This window comes from Macaca nemestrina, chromosome 4 (genome assembly GCF_043159975.1).
Source record: "Macaca nemestrina isolate mMacNem1 chromosome 4, mMacNem.hap1, whole genome shotgun sequence".
NCBI classification, from domain to species: domain Eukaryota; kingdom Metazoa; phylum Chordata; class Mammalia; order Primates; family Cercopithecidae; genus Macaca; species Macaca nemestrina.
The window spans coordinates 85443776-85460025 of NC_092128.1; the positions used below are offsets into that span (position 1 = coordinate 85443776).

At 34.1% G+C, this 16250-nt stretch overlaps 1 protein-coding gene across 21 annotated transcripts in view; it reads right to left on the minus strand.

Annotated features, from left to right (window-relative positions):
• Window positions 1-16250, minus strand: part of LOC105475613 (diacylglycerol kinase beta) — an 835473-nt gene that overhangs the window by 542559 nt on the left and 276664 nt on the right. For all 21 annotated transcript variants that reach the window (XM_071094904.1, XM_071094900.1, XM_071094901.1 and 18 more), the window contains 3 exons: window positions 14679-14728; window positions 11118-11192; window positions 7316-7435 (listed from right to left, as the gene is read on the minus strand). In XM_071094904.1, the coding sequence (XP_070951005.1) occupies window positions 7316-7435; window positions 11118-11192; window positions 14679-14728 (245 nt within the window). The remainder of the gene's footprint in view (window positions 1-7315; window positions 7436-11117; window positions 11193-14678; window positions 14729-16250) is intronic.

A 16250-nucleotide genomic window follows, 5' to 3' on the forward strand; every position in this document is an offset into this window, starting at 1 on the left:
TACCATCATTTTCTCCATTAACATGTATTTTTTGTAGTCTAATCACCAAATTAAATCAAACAGATGAACATTTATTGGTATTCTATTGAAAACATTATTTATCATAACTTTTCAGGTTAGCCAAATTGTCGTATTTCTCAGAACACATTCACCTAATAATTTTTGAGCACCTATTAAGTGCTTGGGCATTAACATTAGTCCTGTAGTAGTGAGACAGTATAAATATATTCAGATCATCTTGTTTCTCCTGATAATAAAATATTAATAATAATGCTCTTAACTACCTTTCCTATTCCCAGTCAAGGGATAAACCACTAAATTTGTAATACTAGAGAAAATCTACAGTAACTAATTCTTACATTAGAACCAGAAATGTCAAATTTGCATCATAACATGAAACATTAATGAAATGCTTCCTGGGCGATAATTCTCGGTGGGTCTCTTGAATTTCTTCATGTTTTGAAAGCAGAAGCACTGTCCTTTCTTTTTTTTCTTCTTAAGACTATATTTTCAAAGATGTTTGAGTAACAAACAGCCTCGCCTTGGACAATAGAGACATGTCTCCCTCCAGAGGTGAGGGCTGGTTTGCTTACTATACTTACAGTATAATAAAAATAATCTCTCTCGTAGGCAAAGGTTAAATGGGTTTGTTTCCTACACATTATAATTCATTTAGTTTTCCTAAGTCAGGGTTTCCAAAACTTGATGCTGTGTACAATCATTACTTGGGTCCCACTCTGTTGTTCCCATGGGATTTTGGAGGCAAGGTGAACTTAAACGTGAAGCTCCTGTTACTTTCTTTGTTGTGAATAACAAAGTCCATTGTCTCTGACTCAGGAGTCTCATGTCCTCTGGCAGCATCCATAAAACTGTGGCAAGCTAGCACATTAATTTCCAGTAGGGTAAATTTTATAAAATGTAAACCCTTTACAGTTCTTGACATTGCTCAGATTTACCTTTCTGACAAGGGGCTCACAAAGGTCTCAACAAATACAGCTACGCAGGTGTCATACAGAAAACTTCTGAAAACACAGGTGTTCCAATTTTCTTTCAAAACTTAAGAAATTTCTGAATCTCCTGTTTTGGTTTGGGTGAGTCATAGATTTCTAGTAGCATTATCATGTGAATAGAATACTTTATATATTTAACTTTGCTATATTTCACTATATTTTCAAAACTGTCTATATTTTAAAATTTATATCCCCTCAAATAACATTTAAACATCCTTATGTGGAAAGATTAAATATGGGGTTGTTAATTTTTTACAAACTAAATTAATATTTTAAAAATTAAAAGTAGTAGCTAAATGCTTAAAAACATTTTTAAGTAAAAAGGACAAAAATCGAATTTTCGTACGTATTACTGTTCTTGTAATCTTGTCATTTTATTTTTAAATGATTGTCCATTACATGTGAATAAGCTTCATCCTTTGAAGAGCACATATGGAGTAAGTTAGCTGGCATTTTCCTTATCAAAAAATAAACAAGTCTGAACGTGGGTGTTCTGTCAATCAGAACACTTATCCATGTTACAGGCTGCAACTGATGTACAAATCCATTACCCAGGCATAAAATGCTTTACCAAAAAAACAAATTAAATAGCTTTATAGCTCTTAGCTGGATACATTGCCAAAATATGCAAGGGATGAAATATGTATGTGACTTCTTTAAGAGAAGAAATTGAAACCAGGAGCCAATTACTTCTCAGCAGTGCAAATTATACTCCAGCTCTCTATTTTCATGTCTTGTCTTGTTTATCTTGCTTAGAATGTAAACTTAACGGGGAGAGAAAGAATCTGTCCCTTAGATTCTATCAGCCAGTAGAACACATTCCTATTAGTACTTCCACTGCAAATATATATTTATTATCACAAAAGGGAATTTATTTTTTATAAAACAGAAATAAGCAGGGCATCCAGAAAGGCTTGATTCCTAGCCTACTGTGAAAATGTGGATAAGCCATTTCACCTTTCTTCCTATCTTCCTCTCTAATGAAAGGAAAGTACCCACTTCCCTTTTCCGGGCTGTGGTGTGAGGTTTCATTATACAATACCTGTGAAGTTAATTTGGTTTCTCAGAAGACTGGTGTTATATAAACAGCAAATATTATTACCCTCATTGGGTTGCGTTGTGTAACATCCCAATATTTCAGCCAAAAGAACTGAGAAAAATACCTAAAATTTCACTTTATTTCATTAAAATGTGCTCTTTTTTCATCATCAGACATAACACTGTATATTGTAATGAAGCTGTTCAGGTCTGTGTTTATGACAGAGAAATGCTTAATGAATCCTAGGCTACTCCATGCTGAGAAGGAACTTTACATTTTTCCCCAACTCTTAGTTCCCTAGAAGGCAAAGGGATGTTCCAAAGGAAATAATGCTGTTTAGAACTTTCAAAACCTATTTCATTATCCTACTGATTCTAAAGTTTTAGTTTTTCCATAAATACTTCCAAGATCACATAAAATGTTCAAGTGAACTAGGGCTACTATAAATAATTTTTGTTCAGAAGAACTCAAGGAGAAATTTCACTGATGTCCTAACCCACATGCTTCTCTCCCCACACCTAGTTATGTTTCAACTGACTTAACTTTTATATATATATATATATATATATAATATATATGAGCTAATGTTACAAATAATTACTTCCAACTCATTAAATAACAAAGACTATTAAATTACCTTACTTTTTATTCAAGGTGTCCAAAAAAAAATTATGATAATGTGAAATAAGCTTCCCTTTTAGACAAAAAGATGAGCTCTATTAGGCCTGGGCAAAGAGAATGCAGAGAAAAGTTTTAAAATTCTGAGTGGAGCTGTCATTAACTGTTCATCTCCAGACCACACATTGTAAGGTCACCTGCCATTCCTGAGGCTCAAATGCAAAATCAACAGCAGGTTACACCACGTAGTCATTTTAAAAATGACACAATCTGGAATCTCAGTAATTTTTGCATTCATCTAGTTTTGTAACGGCTTTCTACATTGAGCAAAGTATAGACAGCAGAACAAACGCTCTTAACCAAATTAAAAACTTTTAAAAATTGATGTGCTGAACATCAGCTTCCAAAATATAATTTAATCTACCAAGAGTATGTTGTCTTCAATTCTCCATCACTCAGGAATTTCATCAGAGAAAACTTCGCATATTACTTTACTGAGAGTCAAGCAAAAAATGTGTCCTAAACCATCTCAATCAAAGGCAAAGTTTAAATGACCTATAAGAATTGAAGACTAGGATTTTTTTCACACATATAGTGAGACCGAAATATAAACCATCCAGAAACCATGCAGGCTAGATGTGGATGCAACAATCCACAACAACAAGTTAAGGTATCGCTATTTCAAGCTAGGCCACTGCTTAAACGTACATTTCTCTTTTCCTTATAATATAAATTCAGGAATTTTCCTTGAAAAAAATTAAATGACGATCCAAAAGTAGAGATTTCAGAAATTGAAGCATTATTAATTATCTCGTTCATGCAGGAAAAGGAATGTTTGAACTGAAAGAGTATTAGGAAACACTAACTTCTGTTCTTGACTAACTTTTCATTTTTCCAGAAAGAGCAACTGCCTGGCACAAAATGACCTAGTTAGTTAATAACAGAGCCAGGGTCTGTTATTTGATCAATTTGATGATGTTCACTGCTCCTATGCTTTCTGTCTGTTTGTCCTCATGTCTTGCTGTGGCTGTCTGATTTTGCCAAATAAAAGGTATTAAACTCCTTTCTTCCAAATTATTTAAAATAAATTAAAAACTTTTTCTGTTTTTTAATCTGACAAATTGGTGATAGAATAGGTCAGCGGTTGGCAAACTATGACACTGAGTCAAACCTGTCCAGCAACCTATTTTTGCATATGCAGTTTTATTAAAACAACTTTTCTGGTTCATTTACATAATTTCTGTGATTGCATTTGTGCCAAAACAGCAGAGTTAAGCCGTTGTGGCAGAAACCTTATGGCCCCACAGCCAAAATTATTTAATATCTCTCCTTCTGCAGACAGTTTCCAATCACTGGAACAGAATCTACCTCTAGATAAAGTATTTAATTACATGGGATATTTTTTTAAAAAAACAATTCTCCAGTGAGATGAATTCTGAAGGAAGAATGAATAAGTCTCACATATAAATTTTTATTGTGGTAGTCAGAATCATGAAGCCATCCAAATTCTCAATTTTCCTTCAAATGTAAGAGACACTAACACTCTATACCACTTCTGACCGTTTCGTCTTGTATTTTGTAAAGTTTGTAGAGCCTCTTCTAAGAGAAAAGAAATGGATCTTACTCTCTACTATTTGGCGTAGAATCTGGTCCCCATCAACTCCATTTCTGATTTTGGTACCAAAACAGATATTCTTTAAAAAAAGAAAAAAAAAAAAAACGACTAGCTTTTAAACTACTGTTGATAAAGAAAAATAAATTGCACTGAAATCGTAACTGTTGTGCCTTACATTAGAAGTGAAGATTACTCTCCCAGGACTACTTCCTTTTCTGTGTAATTTGGCTAGGACACCACAGTCACTTTCAAATACACTGTGGTATTTTATATGCACTATCAATTAGAACCTACTCCCCGAGCTCATAATTGGCAATAGACAATAACATATAGGACAACCTAACAAGACAAGCTTTACAATAAGTGGCCAACTTCAAACTGCAGTATCTAGATTTTCAATTAAATAAGCAAAGGTGAAGGGATAGATTCATGAATCAAATTCTCTCCAGGTAATAACGTAACACATTAACTGCCTACAGAAAGGAAATATATCTCAATTACTAAAAAAGGCTCTCATCACTCAGCTGTCTCCGTGTCATTCCCGCTTTTTAAAACAATTACCATGCCTTAGAGTTAAACAGCTCTTTCTAACAAATAGATGCTGTATTTTGTGATCATTACACATGATTATATGGCTTATACATTTTATTAAAAGACAGTTTAAAATGTGGGTGGCTTTTTTCACAAAAATGAGAGAAAAGGGAAATTTCTTCTTTTAAAGTTGTTCTTTACAGAGATAGGGCGGGGGCGGAATCTAATCTCAGATTTAAGGTGCTCTCTTAAGGTTAAACAATGTGGCTCTGCCATCTAGCGGCCATCACTGGAAACACAACTCTGGAACCCAGCTCTGTTGCTATCATAAAACTCTAAATAGATTTCTCTTATTTAGCTCCAAACACTCCCTTTTAACTAAAAACATAAAAAAATAAATTTACAAATACTGTTAGAAAGTAAATTATGTATAATTAATAGAGTGCACATTAAATGCATAGAATTGCCTTACAATTGAAATAATACTACACTGGAAGCTAATGAGGTAAGATTTGTGGACTCTATTACCTGTGCTAATTTTTATAACTTCACAAATATCTACATTGATAAATTAAATAAAAAATAAGGTATCAGCAATAGTTTCCAAAGAAAAACATCATTTCAAAAAATCTCTTGTGATATTTAAAATATAGCCATCTGACTGTCCCTTTCTGCACTTTTCTATCCCACCCTCGACTACCAGATGATATACTTGCTCATTCCTGCATGTCCCCTCCTCTCATCTTAAAATTTCCCTAAATGCTTAGAATATACAAAGTTTAGCATTACAAACATAAAACGTCTTTGTAGGGAACCATTATTATTAGAATTTCCAGACTAAAGTTATCTGAACACAATTTTTCAGGATAAAGTATACATTAAACCTTAAAATGTCAACATTTTGTCAGTTTTTCTTTTGTTTTCTCCCAGCAGTCTGATTTACATAATGCTTTTTTGTCATAAGGTACATGAACAATTAAATAAATACTTATAGAGATAAATATGATATCAAATATCATTTTAAAAAGATAGTTATGTGTAGTATAAGAACTTCAGGTACCAGGAAATACTGTTTCACAAAATTTTTAAGTGTAGAAATATATACTTATTAACAATAATACATATATATATATTATCTTTGGTTTAAATAGATTAGTTTAAGGGTAATATTCCATATGTCACCTATTAGTATTTTATTGTTTTCCACCCTCTGGCCATGTCTCAGATCCCATGGGCCTCATGAAAAGTAAGATTCAACTGAGTTTAGAAGAATTTGAAGACCCAGGTAAAAAAGAAAACAAATGGTAATCTCTTAAAGCCCATTATTTATTCCTAAAATGATACATATTCCTTAACCCTTAGCTCATTTGTATATTCCTAAAGCCCATTTATATATTCCTAAACCCATACGTGCCAACATATTTTTATATACACTCATATGTTTCGCAAACACAGACAGTAAGATATCTTGAGAAATGACTTTTAAAAATTTGGTGTCTTGAATAATTATGATATAGTCTTGAATCTGTAAAATTGTTTCAGTTGGTAACAAGAAGTATGAAAAGTTTTGGGTTTGGCAGCAAAGTGGTGAATACTATAGTCTTACACCTTAAAACTCTAAATATTACAATGTCATTGTGCTTTCCACCCCTAATGTTCTTTGAAATTAAGCAGATATGTTATTGTACACATATTATATCTAATTATTATATAATTATTAATGCTGAATTTAAAAATCTAGCATCCACTATAGATGTCATCAGATTTTTAAACTAACAATAACTAAAATCTGCTTCAAGGCTGGGTCAGCAAGATTTGCTTTCAATGTCATTGTTATATTACATTCTCATCTTAGGTTGATTTATTTTATTCCTTCATAATGGTATTTAATTGCAACTAGGGGAACTACTCTAAGAAAACTTTTGACAGGCATGGAATGACAACCTGGCTGCTGCTGATTCAAGAAAAACTTACGATTATATAGGTTGGTGTTTATATAGGTTCTGCCACTACTTTTAATGGCAGAAACCGTAATGACTTCTGCACCACTATTCTTTAAACCACTGCAGATATTTAACTGCCTCCTCCAAGTACCAGTTATCAATAAAATAGATTACCTTTATAGGTAGGAGGAACATTGAAATAATGAAGCACCACACAAGAACTGCAAAATACAATAATATTGGAGAGTCTCTTGTTTTAGATAATATAAGGAGGTCAGTAACTTAAAAACACTAGATTGCCCTTTAAATAGAGGAAAACAAAAGAGAGAGAATATATTTTCGATCCTAAAGTAATACCTAAAGTGCATCAATATGTGTGTGGCAAGTTTCCTACACAAGGAGTTACTGTCAAATTGCACTGTGGCATACTTATTAAAAGTTCCAGGCACTCACTACATGCTTCATGGTAGAAAATGATCAGATCAATTTGTAATCAAAATGTGTAATAGAGATCCCACTGACTCACCACCAGGCCACCCTCCTCTGTGGAAATACTTACATTTTCTAAGCCCAGGAGCACAAGAAGTGGAATTGTTGTCATTCCTCCTTGAATCCATTCCTCCAGAGACACGGTTCCGTCATGATCATAGTCAATTTCTTCCATCATTTCATGGAGGATCTGGAGTAGAGGAGATAAGGGAAAATGTGTGGTCAATCAATAAAATAAATTTCATAGGCTACCACATATGCAATTGTGACTAACAGCTAAGTGGAGAGTTGGGATAACTGCCTTGGTAACTCAGTACAACATTAATTCTATTACTGATGAAGTAGTGACTTTGTTAGCATGTCTAAACCTGGCCACTTACACTGATCACGTTTTAGAAATAAGTGCTTAACTTTTCAACATTTTTCCAATGAACAGCACAGCTAAAACAAGAAGAATCTTTAATAAGTGTGAAAGTAGTCTTTAATTACTTTCTCCAGATTATTTTTCAGATTCATATATATGCCAGAAAATGTCTGAACAAATTAACTTCATGGCAAAGAGCTCATATAATTCTTTGCTAAGTAGTAAGGGGCGAGGGAATTTAGTTGCTTTTTAATTGCCTATCAGAATTTAATAGAGTCAAGAAGTTAAAGGATCAAATCATGTTTAATTAAACTTCGTTTCTAAAGATGACTTGCACGTAATGTCTTAAAATGTTCTCCGCGGTGTTTGTTTGCAATACATTTACCTCTCTGTGATATGGTGGCAGTATCAGTACTTATCCAGAAGGGCTGTTGTGAGGATTAAATAAGCTAATGTATTATAAGCAGACCAGCTCCTGGCATATAGAGTCAGTGTCATATAGTGTTGTTTGTGTTATTATTAATGGAAATTATATATAAGTTCCAAACATACTACCCTTGGTTGCTGGGAAAGCAAAGTGCTTCCCATCTAATGGCATCAAGATGGCAAACATGGTAAGAATTCTAATGAAGAAAGGAACTCACTGTCTTTATATAATACAAAAACGTTAATCAATTTGGAGAAAAGAGAAATGCAGAGAGCATTGGAACAGAGATTGGAAAAGATGCAATGCATGAAATATTTAATTTGTTGGTAGAAGTATTGTCTGCCTAGACACTCTTGTGCTTGGTGTCTTCACCCAGGAAGTATTGTATTTGAAAATTAGATTATTTTTCTCCCCCGATTCTCAAGAGCTTGCTGATGAATTAGTAGAAACAATCATAAGAGAAATAAAACAATCATAAGAGAATCATAAGAGAAGTAAAACAATAACATTTGTTTCAGATGGGTGATGCTTTCCTTTTTGTACCTAATAAATCTCACGTTAAAGCCATCCTCTGTGTCTCAAATCCCATGGGCCTCATAAAAAAATAAGATTGAACTGAGTGTAGAGCCTGAGTTAATTTGATAAAAACTTCTAGGGACACTCCAGTCTTCCCTACTACTACAATCAACCTCAAATGTACATTTCTCTCTCTTTCTCGCTCTCTCTCTCTCTTTTTTTTTTTTTTAAATTTTCTTTTTGAGACGGAGTCTCGCTCTGTAGCCCAGGCTGGAGTGCAGTGGTGCAATCTCGGCTCACTGAAACCTCTGTCTCCTGGGTTCACGCCATTCTCCTGCCTCAGCCTCCCAAGTAGCTGGTACTACAGGTGACCACCACCATGCCTGGCTAATTTTGTGTGTGTGTGTGTGTGTGTGTGTGTGTGTGTGTGTGTGTGTGTTTAGTAGAGACAGGGTTTCACCGTGTTAGCCAGGATGGTCTCGATCTCCTGACCTCGTGATCCACCTGCTTCGGCCTCCCAAAGTGCTGGGATTACAGGCATGAGCCACTAAGCCCGGCCCATTTCTCTTTATTTATATATGCAAATGATCAGAAGCCTGCTGATGTGTACATTTGTTTACAATGAGAGCTATTATTGAAGCCTTAGGCAAGATGATGAGGCAGTTCCCATGACAGCAGACATAATGTAAAACTTTGTACCATTTCAGCTCCCTGGAATAGTAGCAGATTTATCAGTAACACACATGTCAAATAATGCTATAGTTTATTGCTTGTATTCTCCAGTCAATAGTCTGACAAATACAGTAGGTATTTGCTGTAGAAAGACTACTCAGCTACCAGCTCTCCCCTTCTTCCTAGCATCTTGATCTCCTTTTTCTCAAAGCTACAAACACCCTCCCACACACGCACATACCAAAAATACTTTTGATGAGAAGTGGTAGTGCTCGCTGTTTAGAAACCTGAATGGAAAAACAAATCCCCCTCCCACTCTCCCTCTAGTAACAAGTTGGCTTGATTGATAGATGACTCATCTGCACAGGTAGCAAGGTAAGTAGGAGAGGAGAAAGCTGTTGTCGATTAAAAGGGCAACAGAACTAATCAGAAATTCCTGGCTTACAGTGAAAATATTAAAGTGAGTCAAACAACAAATTAAATGCATGTTACCATATACTTTATTATTCCACATACAAATGGCAACCTGTTAATGACATCTGCCACTCCCTATAAGCACAGCATATGCATTTCCCAATAGTTGATTTAAAACTGGAAAAATTCTAATCCCAGTAAGACAGGAAAATGCTATCAGAGTTCTTGCAGCATATAATCATGCCATTATCCTGTTGTTTACTTCATAAATGTGAACAGAGGTTAAATATACACTTCTTGAATTTGCATAAAATGTAAATGATTTAAATAAAATGTATTTGCATTTGCTTTATTCATAGATATTTTGCTAAAGGTTTAAAAAATAATATAAACTCAATATCTCTTATGAACTTTCCCCAGAATATTTTTGTGGCCAAAACTATGGTTTCAAATCAAGAATATTTTAATATGCATTTGAATAATGTTGAAATTTTGAAATTTATTCAAAATAAGAATTCTATGCTCTTATAAGCATTTTTAGATACTCTTTCTCAAAACAATTTAATTAAAAATTCCTGATTCAAACTAGCTAAAGAGCTTTGGGCAAATAATTTTAACATATTTGTGTCTTAATTTACTCCTCTGCAAAATGAAAAAAAAATAGTGTATCTACCTCAGAGAGTTGAAAGCATTATATAACACATATATATGCAAGGTAACACAATGCACTGTGCATGGAAAACTACCACCTTCTTTTATGGCATGGCATGACCTTGGCAGTGTCTATCAGGATCTTCTGCTTATCCACATGTATGTAAGACCACCATTTAAAATAACTTCCATGAGGAAGAAAGCAAAAGTTACTGTTAAGAGCTTCAGAACTCCACATGTACCTTGTTATCTGATTCAGAATCCACTTTGTCTTGTGATTAGAAATAGTAACTTAGTTATCAAAAGACAAAGTCAAGTGACAGGAATATATTAGGGTCCCAGAAAAGACAAAGAAAGACAGAAAGAAAAACAGGAAGAGAGGAAGGAAGGGAGGGAGGAAGGGGGTGAAGAAGGGAGGGAGGCAGGGAGGGAGGGAGGGAGGGAGGGAGGGAGGAAGGAAGGAAGGAAGGAAGGAAGGAGAGAGAGAGAAAGAAAGAAAGAGAAAGAGAGAGAGAGAAAGAAAGAAAGAAAAAGAAAGAAAAAGAAAGAAAGAAAGAGAAAGAAAGAAAGAAAGAAAGAAAGAAAGAAAGAAAGAAAGAAAGAAAGAAAGAAAGAAAGAAAGAAAGAAAGAAAGAAAGAAAGAAAAAGAAAGAAAGGGAAAGAAGGGAGGGAGGGAGGGAGGGACGGAAAGAAGGAAGGAAGGAAGGAAGGAAGGAAGGAAGGAAGGAAGGAAGGAAGGAAGGAAGGAAGAAAGGAAAAGAGGAAGGGGAAGGAAAGGAGAGTGGCCCTCCAGAATTTACCCAATAGTGAAATCATTCATATACCTACTGGATTAAGTTCAGTGACATCCCACTCAAGGTATTCTGCAACATGCATCATCTGACTGATGATATTTTCTAGCTCCTGGAAGAGAAAGAGAGATAAAAAATATGACTACAAGATCTTAGTGAGTTTTAAATCTTTCACTTGCAGGAATTGTTTCATTCAATGTGTAACTTAAAAAGTTAAATGAGTTCCATGGGAATATATATATGTACATAATAATTTTTAAAGGTCTAATTAACTATATAAAGAAAAGAGAATCCTAAATATAAATTTATCTTGTACATTGTCTAGAAATGTTCACCAGGAGAGGGCACAACTGTACAAAAAATACATTTTCTTCTACTAAAAGAGAGTGTCTGAAGAAAGCAGGAGCAGATATATATTGTCACATGTGATTTTTAAGACACTGAATTCCCTGAACCTTTGGCTTGAAAACAGAAGTGAAAGGGTGGAAAAATCATTTGAGGACAAGTGAGAAGTCTATTTTTATCTTGATACACTGAGAATGTATATTGACTGTTCTAGTCATGTATCGAATAATTTGCTTTTGATAGAAGAGTGTTCGGGGTCAAGGCTTGCAGGGCAAGTATATGTAGCATTTATTTTGTGAGAGAATGAAATTTTAGTTTGAATTTCCATATTATTCTGCTCAATTATCAACTCTTTGAAGAATTGCAAGTTAATACACACGACCTGGCTAAATTAATTAAAACATTTTCCTACCTATTTATCGAATGTTTTAATTTTTGTCTATCTACAGAAAAGATGAAACATGGCTTTGTGAAATGCTTGTAATTCTACGTGAAAACATGACATAATTTGAAAAGTGGTGTATGATTTAAAATGTAAGAAGTATTAAAGAATGAAGCTTGAAAGTACAGTAGTGAAAGATTATTCTACTCAAATCTCTAATCTAATATATGTAGTCGATGTTCATGGAATAGAGAAGAAATACGATAAGACAGATTCTCTTTTGGGGAGCCGTGGTTCCCTCCGAGGAACTAATGAAAGCTGTATTCCCTCTCTCCAGAAAAAAAAAAATATAATTATGAATATGTTACTTAAGTAAGACAGGCTGCCCCAGAAGTAATACAAATATAAATGTATTTATTACAGATTAACAAATTTTAAAACATAAATCCCTTTGAATTATAGGTTAAAAGTGTGCATGTGTGTGCACACATGCATGACTAATCTCTCACCTACTCCATCTTTGCTTACATATGCATTAATGGTTTGGAAGTGTTAAAGTTTCTGGATATCTTTTAAGAACAGAAACTATTTTTTGTGGACTGTTATGTAGGCATGTGATATTAGGTATGCCAGCCCACCTAAGACTCAGTTTTCTCATTGGCAAAATAGCTACTCTAACTTTACCTCCTTCATAGTATTGCTGCAAAGATTAAACATGTTATTATACAAAATGCATTTATTTTGTTGTTTGCCATATTGCAAATGATCGACAAATCTTAACTATTATTATTAGAAATAGTGACAATTTTCAAATTATCATTTTCTTTCTGTTTTGCCCCCAGTAGGTAAACTGCCACACCTTAACGTTATCAAGACACATGATGTCAGAAGGTACAATTTAAACCTGACAGTGAAGGAAAAATATTGGAGCAGTAGGTATTGTGGAGAAAACCCTAGAAATGAAATCCAGACCTTTAATTACAAAAAGTAGAGACTTGTTTAACCAAAACTAAATATATTTATCTCCAACTCATTGTTTAATATTGGGACTATAGTTCTAAATATTGCTAGTAATCTGCTGTATATGCTAACAAAAAAATGGCCAGAGACCAAAAAAAAGGACTATTTGACTAAATTTTCAAATCAACTGCCAACCCGTGGCTGAAGCCTAGTAAAGAATCATCATTTTAACTTAATTTAAAAAGAAACATTAAATAAAACAACTCTCCATTAAAATATAATTTCCATTAGTGTAGTCACAAGTGCTATAGTAACATATTAAAGTATCTAAAAGAAATTAAAAGTTTTAGTCATGAAATGGCACCATAAAATGAGCAAATTTATTATGTAGCTTGGTATTTCCACTGGGAAACTGAAGGCCATTAGGCACTAAAAAATAATAGCATTTGAAAAAAAATTTTTTTTTTTTTTTTGAGATGAACTCTTGCTGTTTTGACCAGGCTGGAGTGCAATGGCACGATCTCGGCTCACTGCAACCTCCGCCTCCCAAGTTCAAGTGATTCTCCTGCCTCAGCCTCCCGAGTAGCTGGGATTACAGGTGCCCACTACCACGCCTGGCCAATTGTTGGATTTTTAGTAGAGATGGGGTTTCACCATGTTGGCCAGGCTGGTCTCAAACTCCTGACCTCAGGTGATCCGCCCGCCTTGGCATCCCAAAATGCTGGGATTACAGGCATGAGCCACCATGCCCGGCCAGTATTTGAAAAATTACTGAGACTTAAACATAATAAATCCCACAGTAACAGCATCAATCAGAGTGATGGTCATTTCCTAGAGTAGGAGTTATATATTTTAATCTCTCTCTGGAGAAGCTAATATACCATTATCCTACTCAAAGTTACATAAATAGGCTTCCAACCTCATTGCTTTGCTTTTAAAAGTCTATTTTCGCTGCCATAGGGTGGTCTATCAGATGATGAGAAAACCTCACTCATTTTCAGAGATCATGTCTATTTCAGTCATTATTAAATATATCAAAACATTTGTTTTTTACTAATATTAAATATATTAAAAATGGTGCACTTCAAAATTTCCATAATGACACTTATTCTATTAATATTTGTATATTTCCTTGATAGAACAAGAAATAATATAATATGCAAAATATGTTACCAAACATAAGGTAGATTATTGGACAGAACCTGAGATGGACTTTCATGCATGGTACTGATCTGTGCACTAGGACGAAAAACTACTTTCTATTTCTCTGAAAGCTAGGAATGATTTCCATATATTACAAATAAACGTTTAATTTTGCCTTTCAGTTAAGCATGTAAAGATGGTATTTTCTTATTTTTTATGACTGTAAGAATGTAAATTGAATATTAAATTGGATGAGATATTTAAAAAGCAAAGTTTGTGAAAGCAATCTGTAAATATATTTGTCTATTTCAGCAGCATATAGAACTAAAGATACCATGTAAAACTGGGAAAATAATGAGATAATTAAATTGACTTTACAAATCCTTAAAATTCTACTAATAGTCTCAAGTTTCCTTAATGCCAAATGTTATGAATAGTTTTTCCTTCATTCTAGATCAATGGTTTCAACTTAATCTTATGTTTTATTCAGACAGGGCTGGGGCCTTTCTTTTTTTACCTAACTTCAGTGCAGGAAAAAAAACTTAAAAAGTCGTGTAGTGGTAGCAAAACTATTCAGTAGGACAACTGTAATCCCAGCAGTTTCCTCAGATCACTCTCTTTCAAAACGTCAAAAGATAAAAATGCCATATGAGTGGATGTAAATTACATTAAGTGTGACTTCTGTGGTAATAACTATACATTTATTCATTGCATTTTTCAGAAGAAACTCTTTGAAGTTTTCACAGAAAATTTGAAGCAAAAAATTACCGAGCTGTCCAGGAAGCCATTCCCATCCGTGTCATAAAGGCGAAACATAACTAGAATAAAAGAGGTGTTGAAAACAAGATTATAGGCAAATAAGATCAATGTTAGTTTAAAGTATATTCATTAACATTTAGTTTGTGTTGAAAACAAATACTAAATTTCTACCCTGCTCCAAACAATTAATTTGTGGGATTATTTCTCAAACTTAATTGAAAATGAATTAATTAGTTAATAGAAATACTGGATAGCACACATAAAGTCTATTAAATTTTGTTTGTTTCTAGAAGACACTAAAAAGTACTATTATTTGTTTAAACTCTTTATTACAAGATCATTAAATCTCAACTCAAAAATAAAAGGGAAGAAGTTGAAATATTCAAAGCCTGGATATTAAACAGCAGAGTGCATAAGGAAAAACAACTAATGTGAAATTTTCAAAATCAAGTATAATTTGAAATCAACCATTCACTATTACAAGAGCTTGGTCAAAAACTATTTTCTTTAACTGTGAAATGAGAATAATCATTCTACCATAACACACATTTACCGTGAAAGTTAAGGGAGGCTATAGATATAAAAGTGAACTGAAGGCCATAGATCATGATACAAATAGATGCCATTGTTAGGATTGATCCCCAAGCAGTTTGAGCGAAGGAGGAGGAGTGCAAAATAACGGATTCTTTCTGATGGAAGAAGCCAGCACAGAAAAATTGCATTATGATCCTGGCTTTCATAGTTTATTTGTTTAAATCTGAGGTGGAGCTTCAGAGGGTAACTGATCTTTGAACTAATCAAGTAAGGAAAAGGAGAACATTGGCTCTCTGTTAGGGGATTCAGGAAAGCAGATGACACAGGTCCCTGATGGGCCTGAGGATTCCCTTGTATAATTCACACATCCCCAGGAGGCTGTGGAAGAGGCCACGGGTGCCATTTTGAGATAAACAGAGAAGAAAGACACAGCTGTAAAAACAGAAGAATGGAAGTAAGGGTTTGTCTTGGGTTTGTATAATTTCCTGAATGATCTTGATTCTGAGGTCTATAATATTAATAAAGACGTTGATAACTAAGAGGCATAATTATATAATGACCTTGATAGTCTATCTGTAGGTGATTATTTTTGTATTTAATGGTTACTGCATTTTACCAATCCTAACATATGATTATTAATAAGATACATAATTGGTCTATATATTGCTAAAAAGAAAAAAAAGTTAGCCATATAACTATGATATTCTATTTATTGTAAGATGCAAACAAATGTTAAAGATGTTAAAGTGTAAGAAAACAAATGTCTGTCTATTGACTTAAGAGTGATAATACTAAGTCAGCTAAAAGACATATATATCTGTATTTGTAAATCATGGTAATGATTCCCTCTCATATAGTCAATAAATAAAATGAAATGCATCACGCCTGTAATCCCAGCACTTTGGGAGGCCGAGGTGGGTGGATCACAAGGTCAGGAGATCGAGACCATCCTGGCTAACATGGTGAAACCCCGTCTCTACTAAAAATACAAAAAATTAGCCGGGCGTGGTGGCGGGCGCCTGTAGTTCCAGCGGTTGGGGAGGCTGA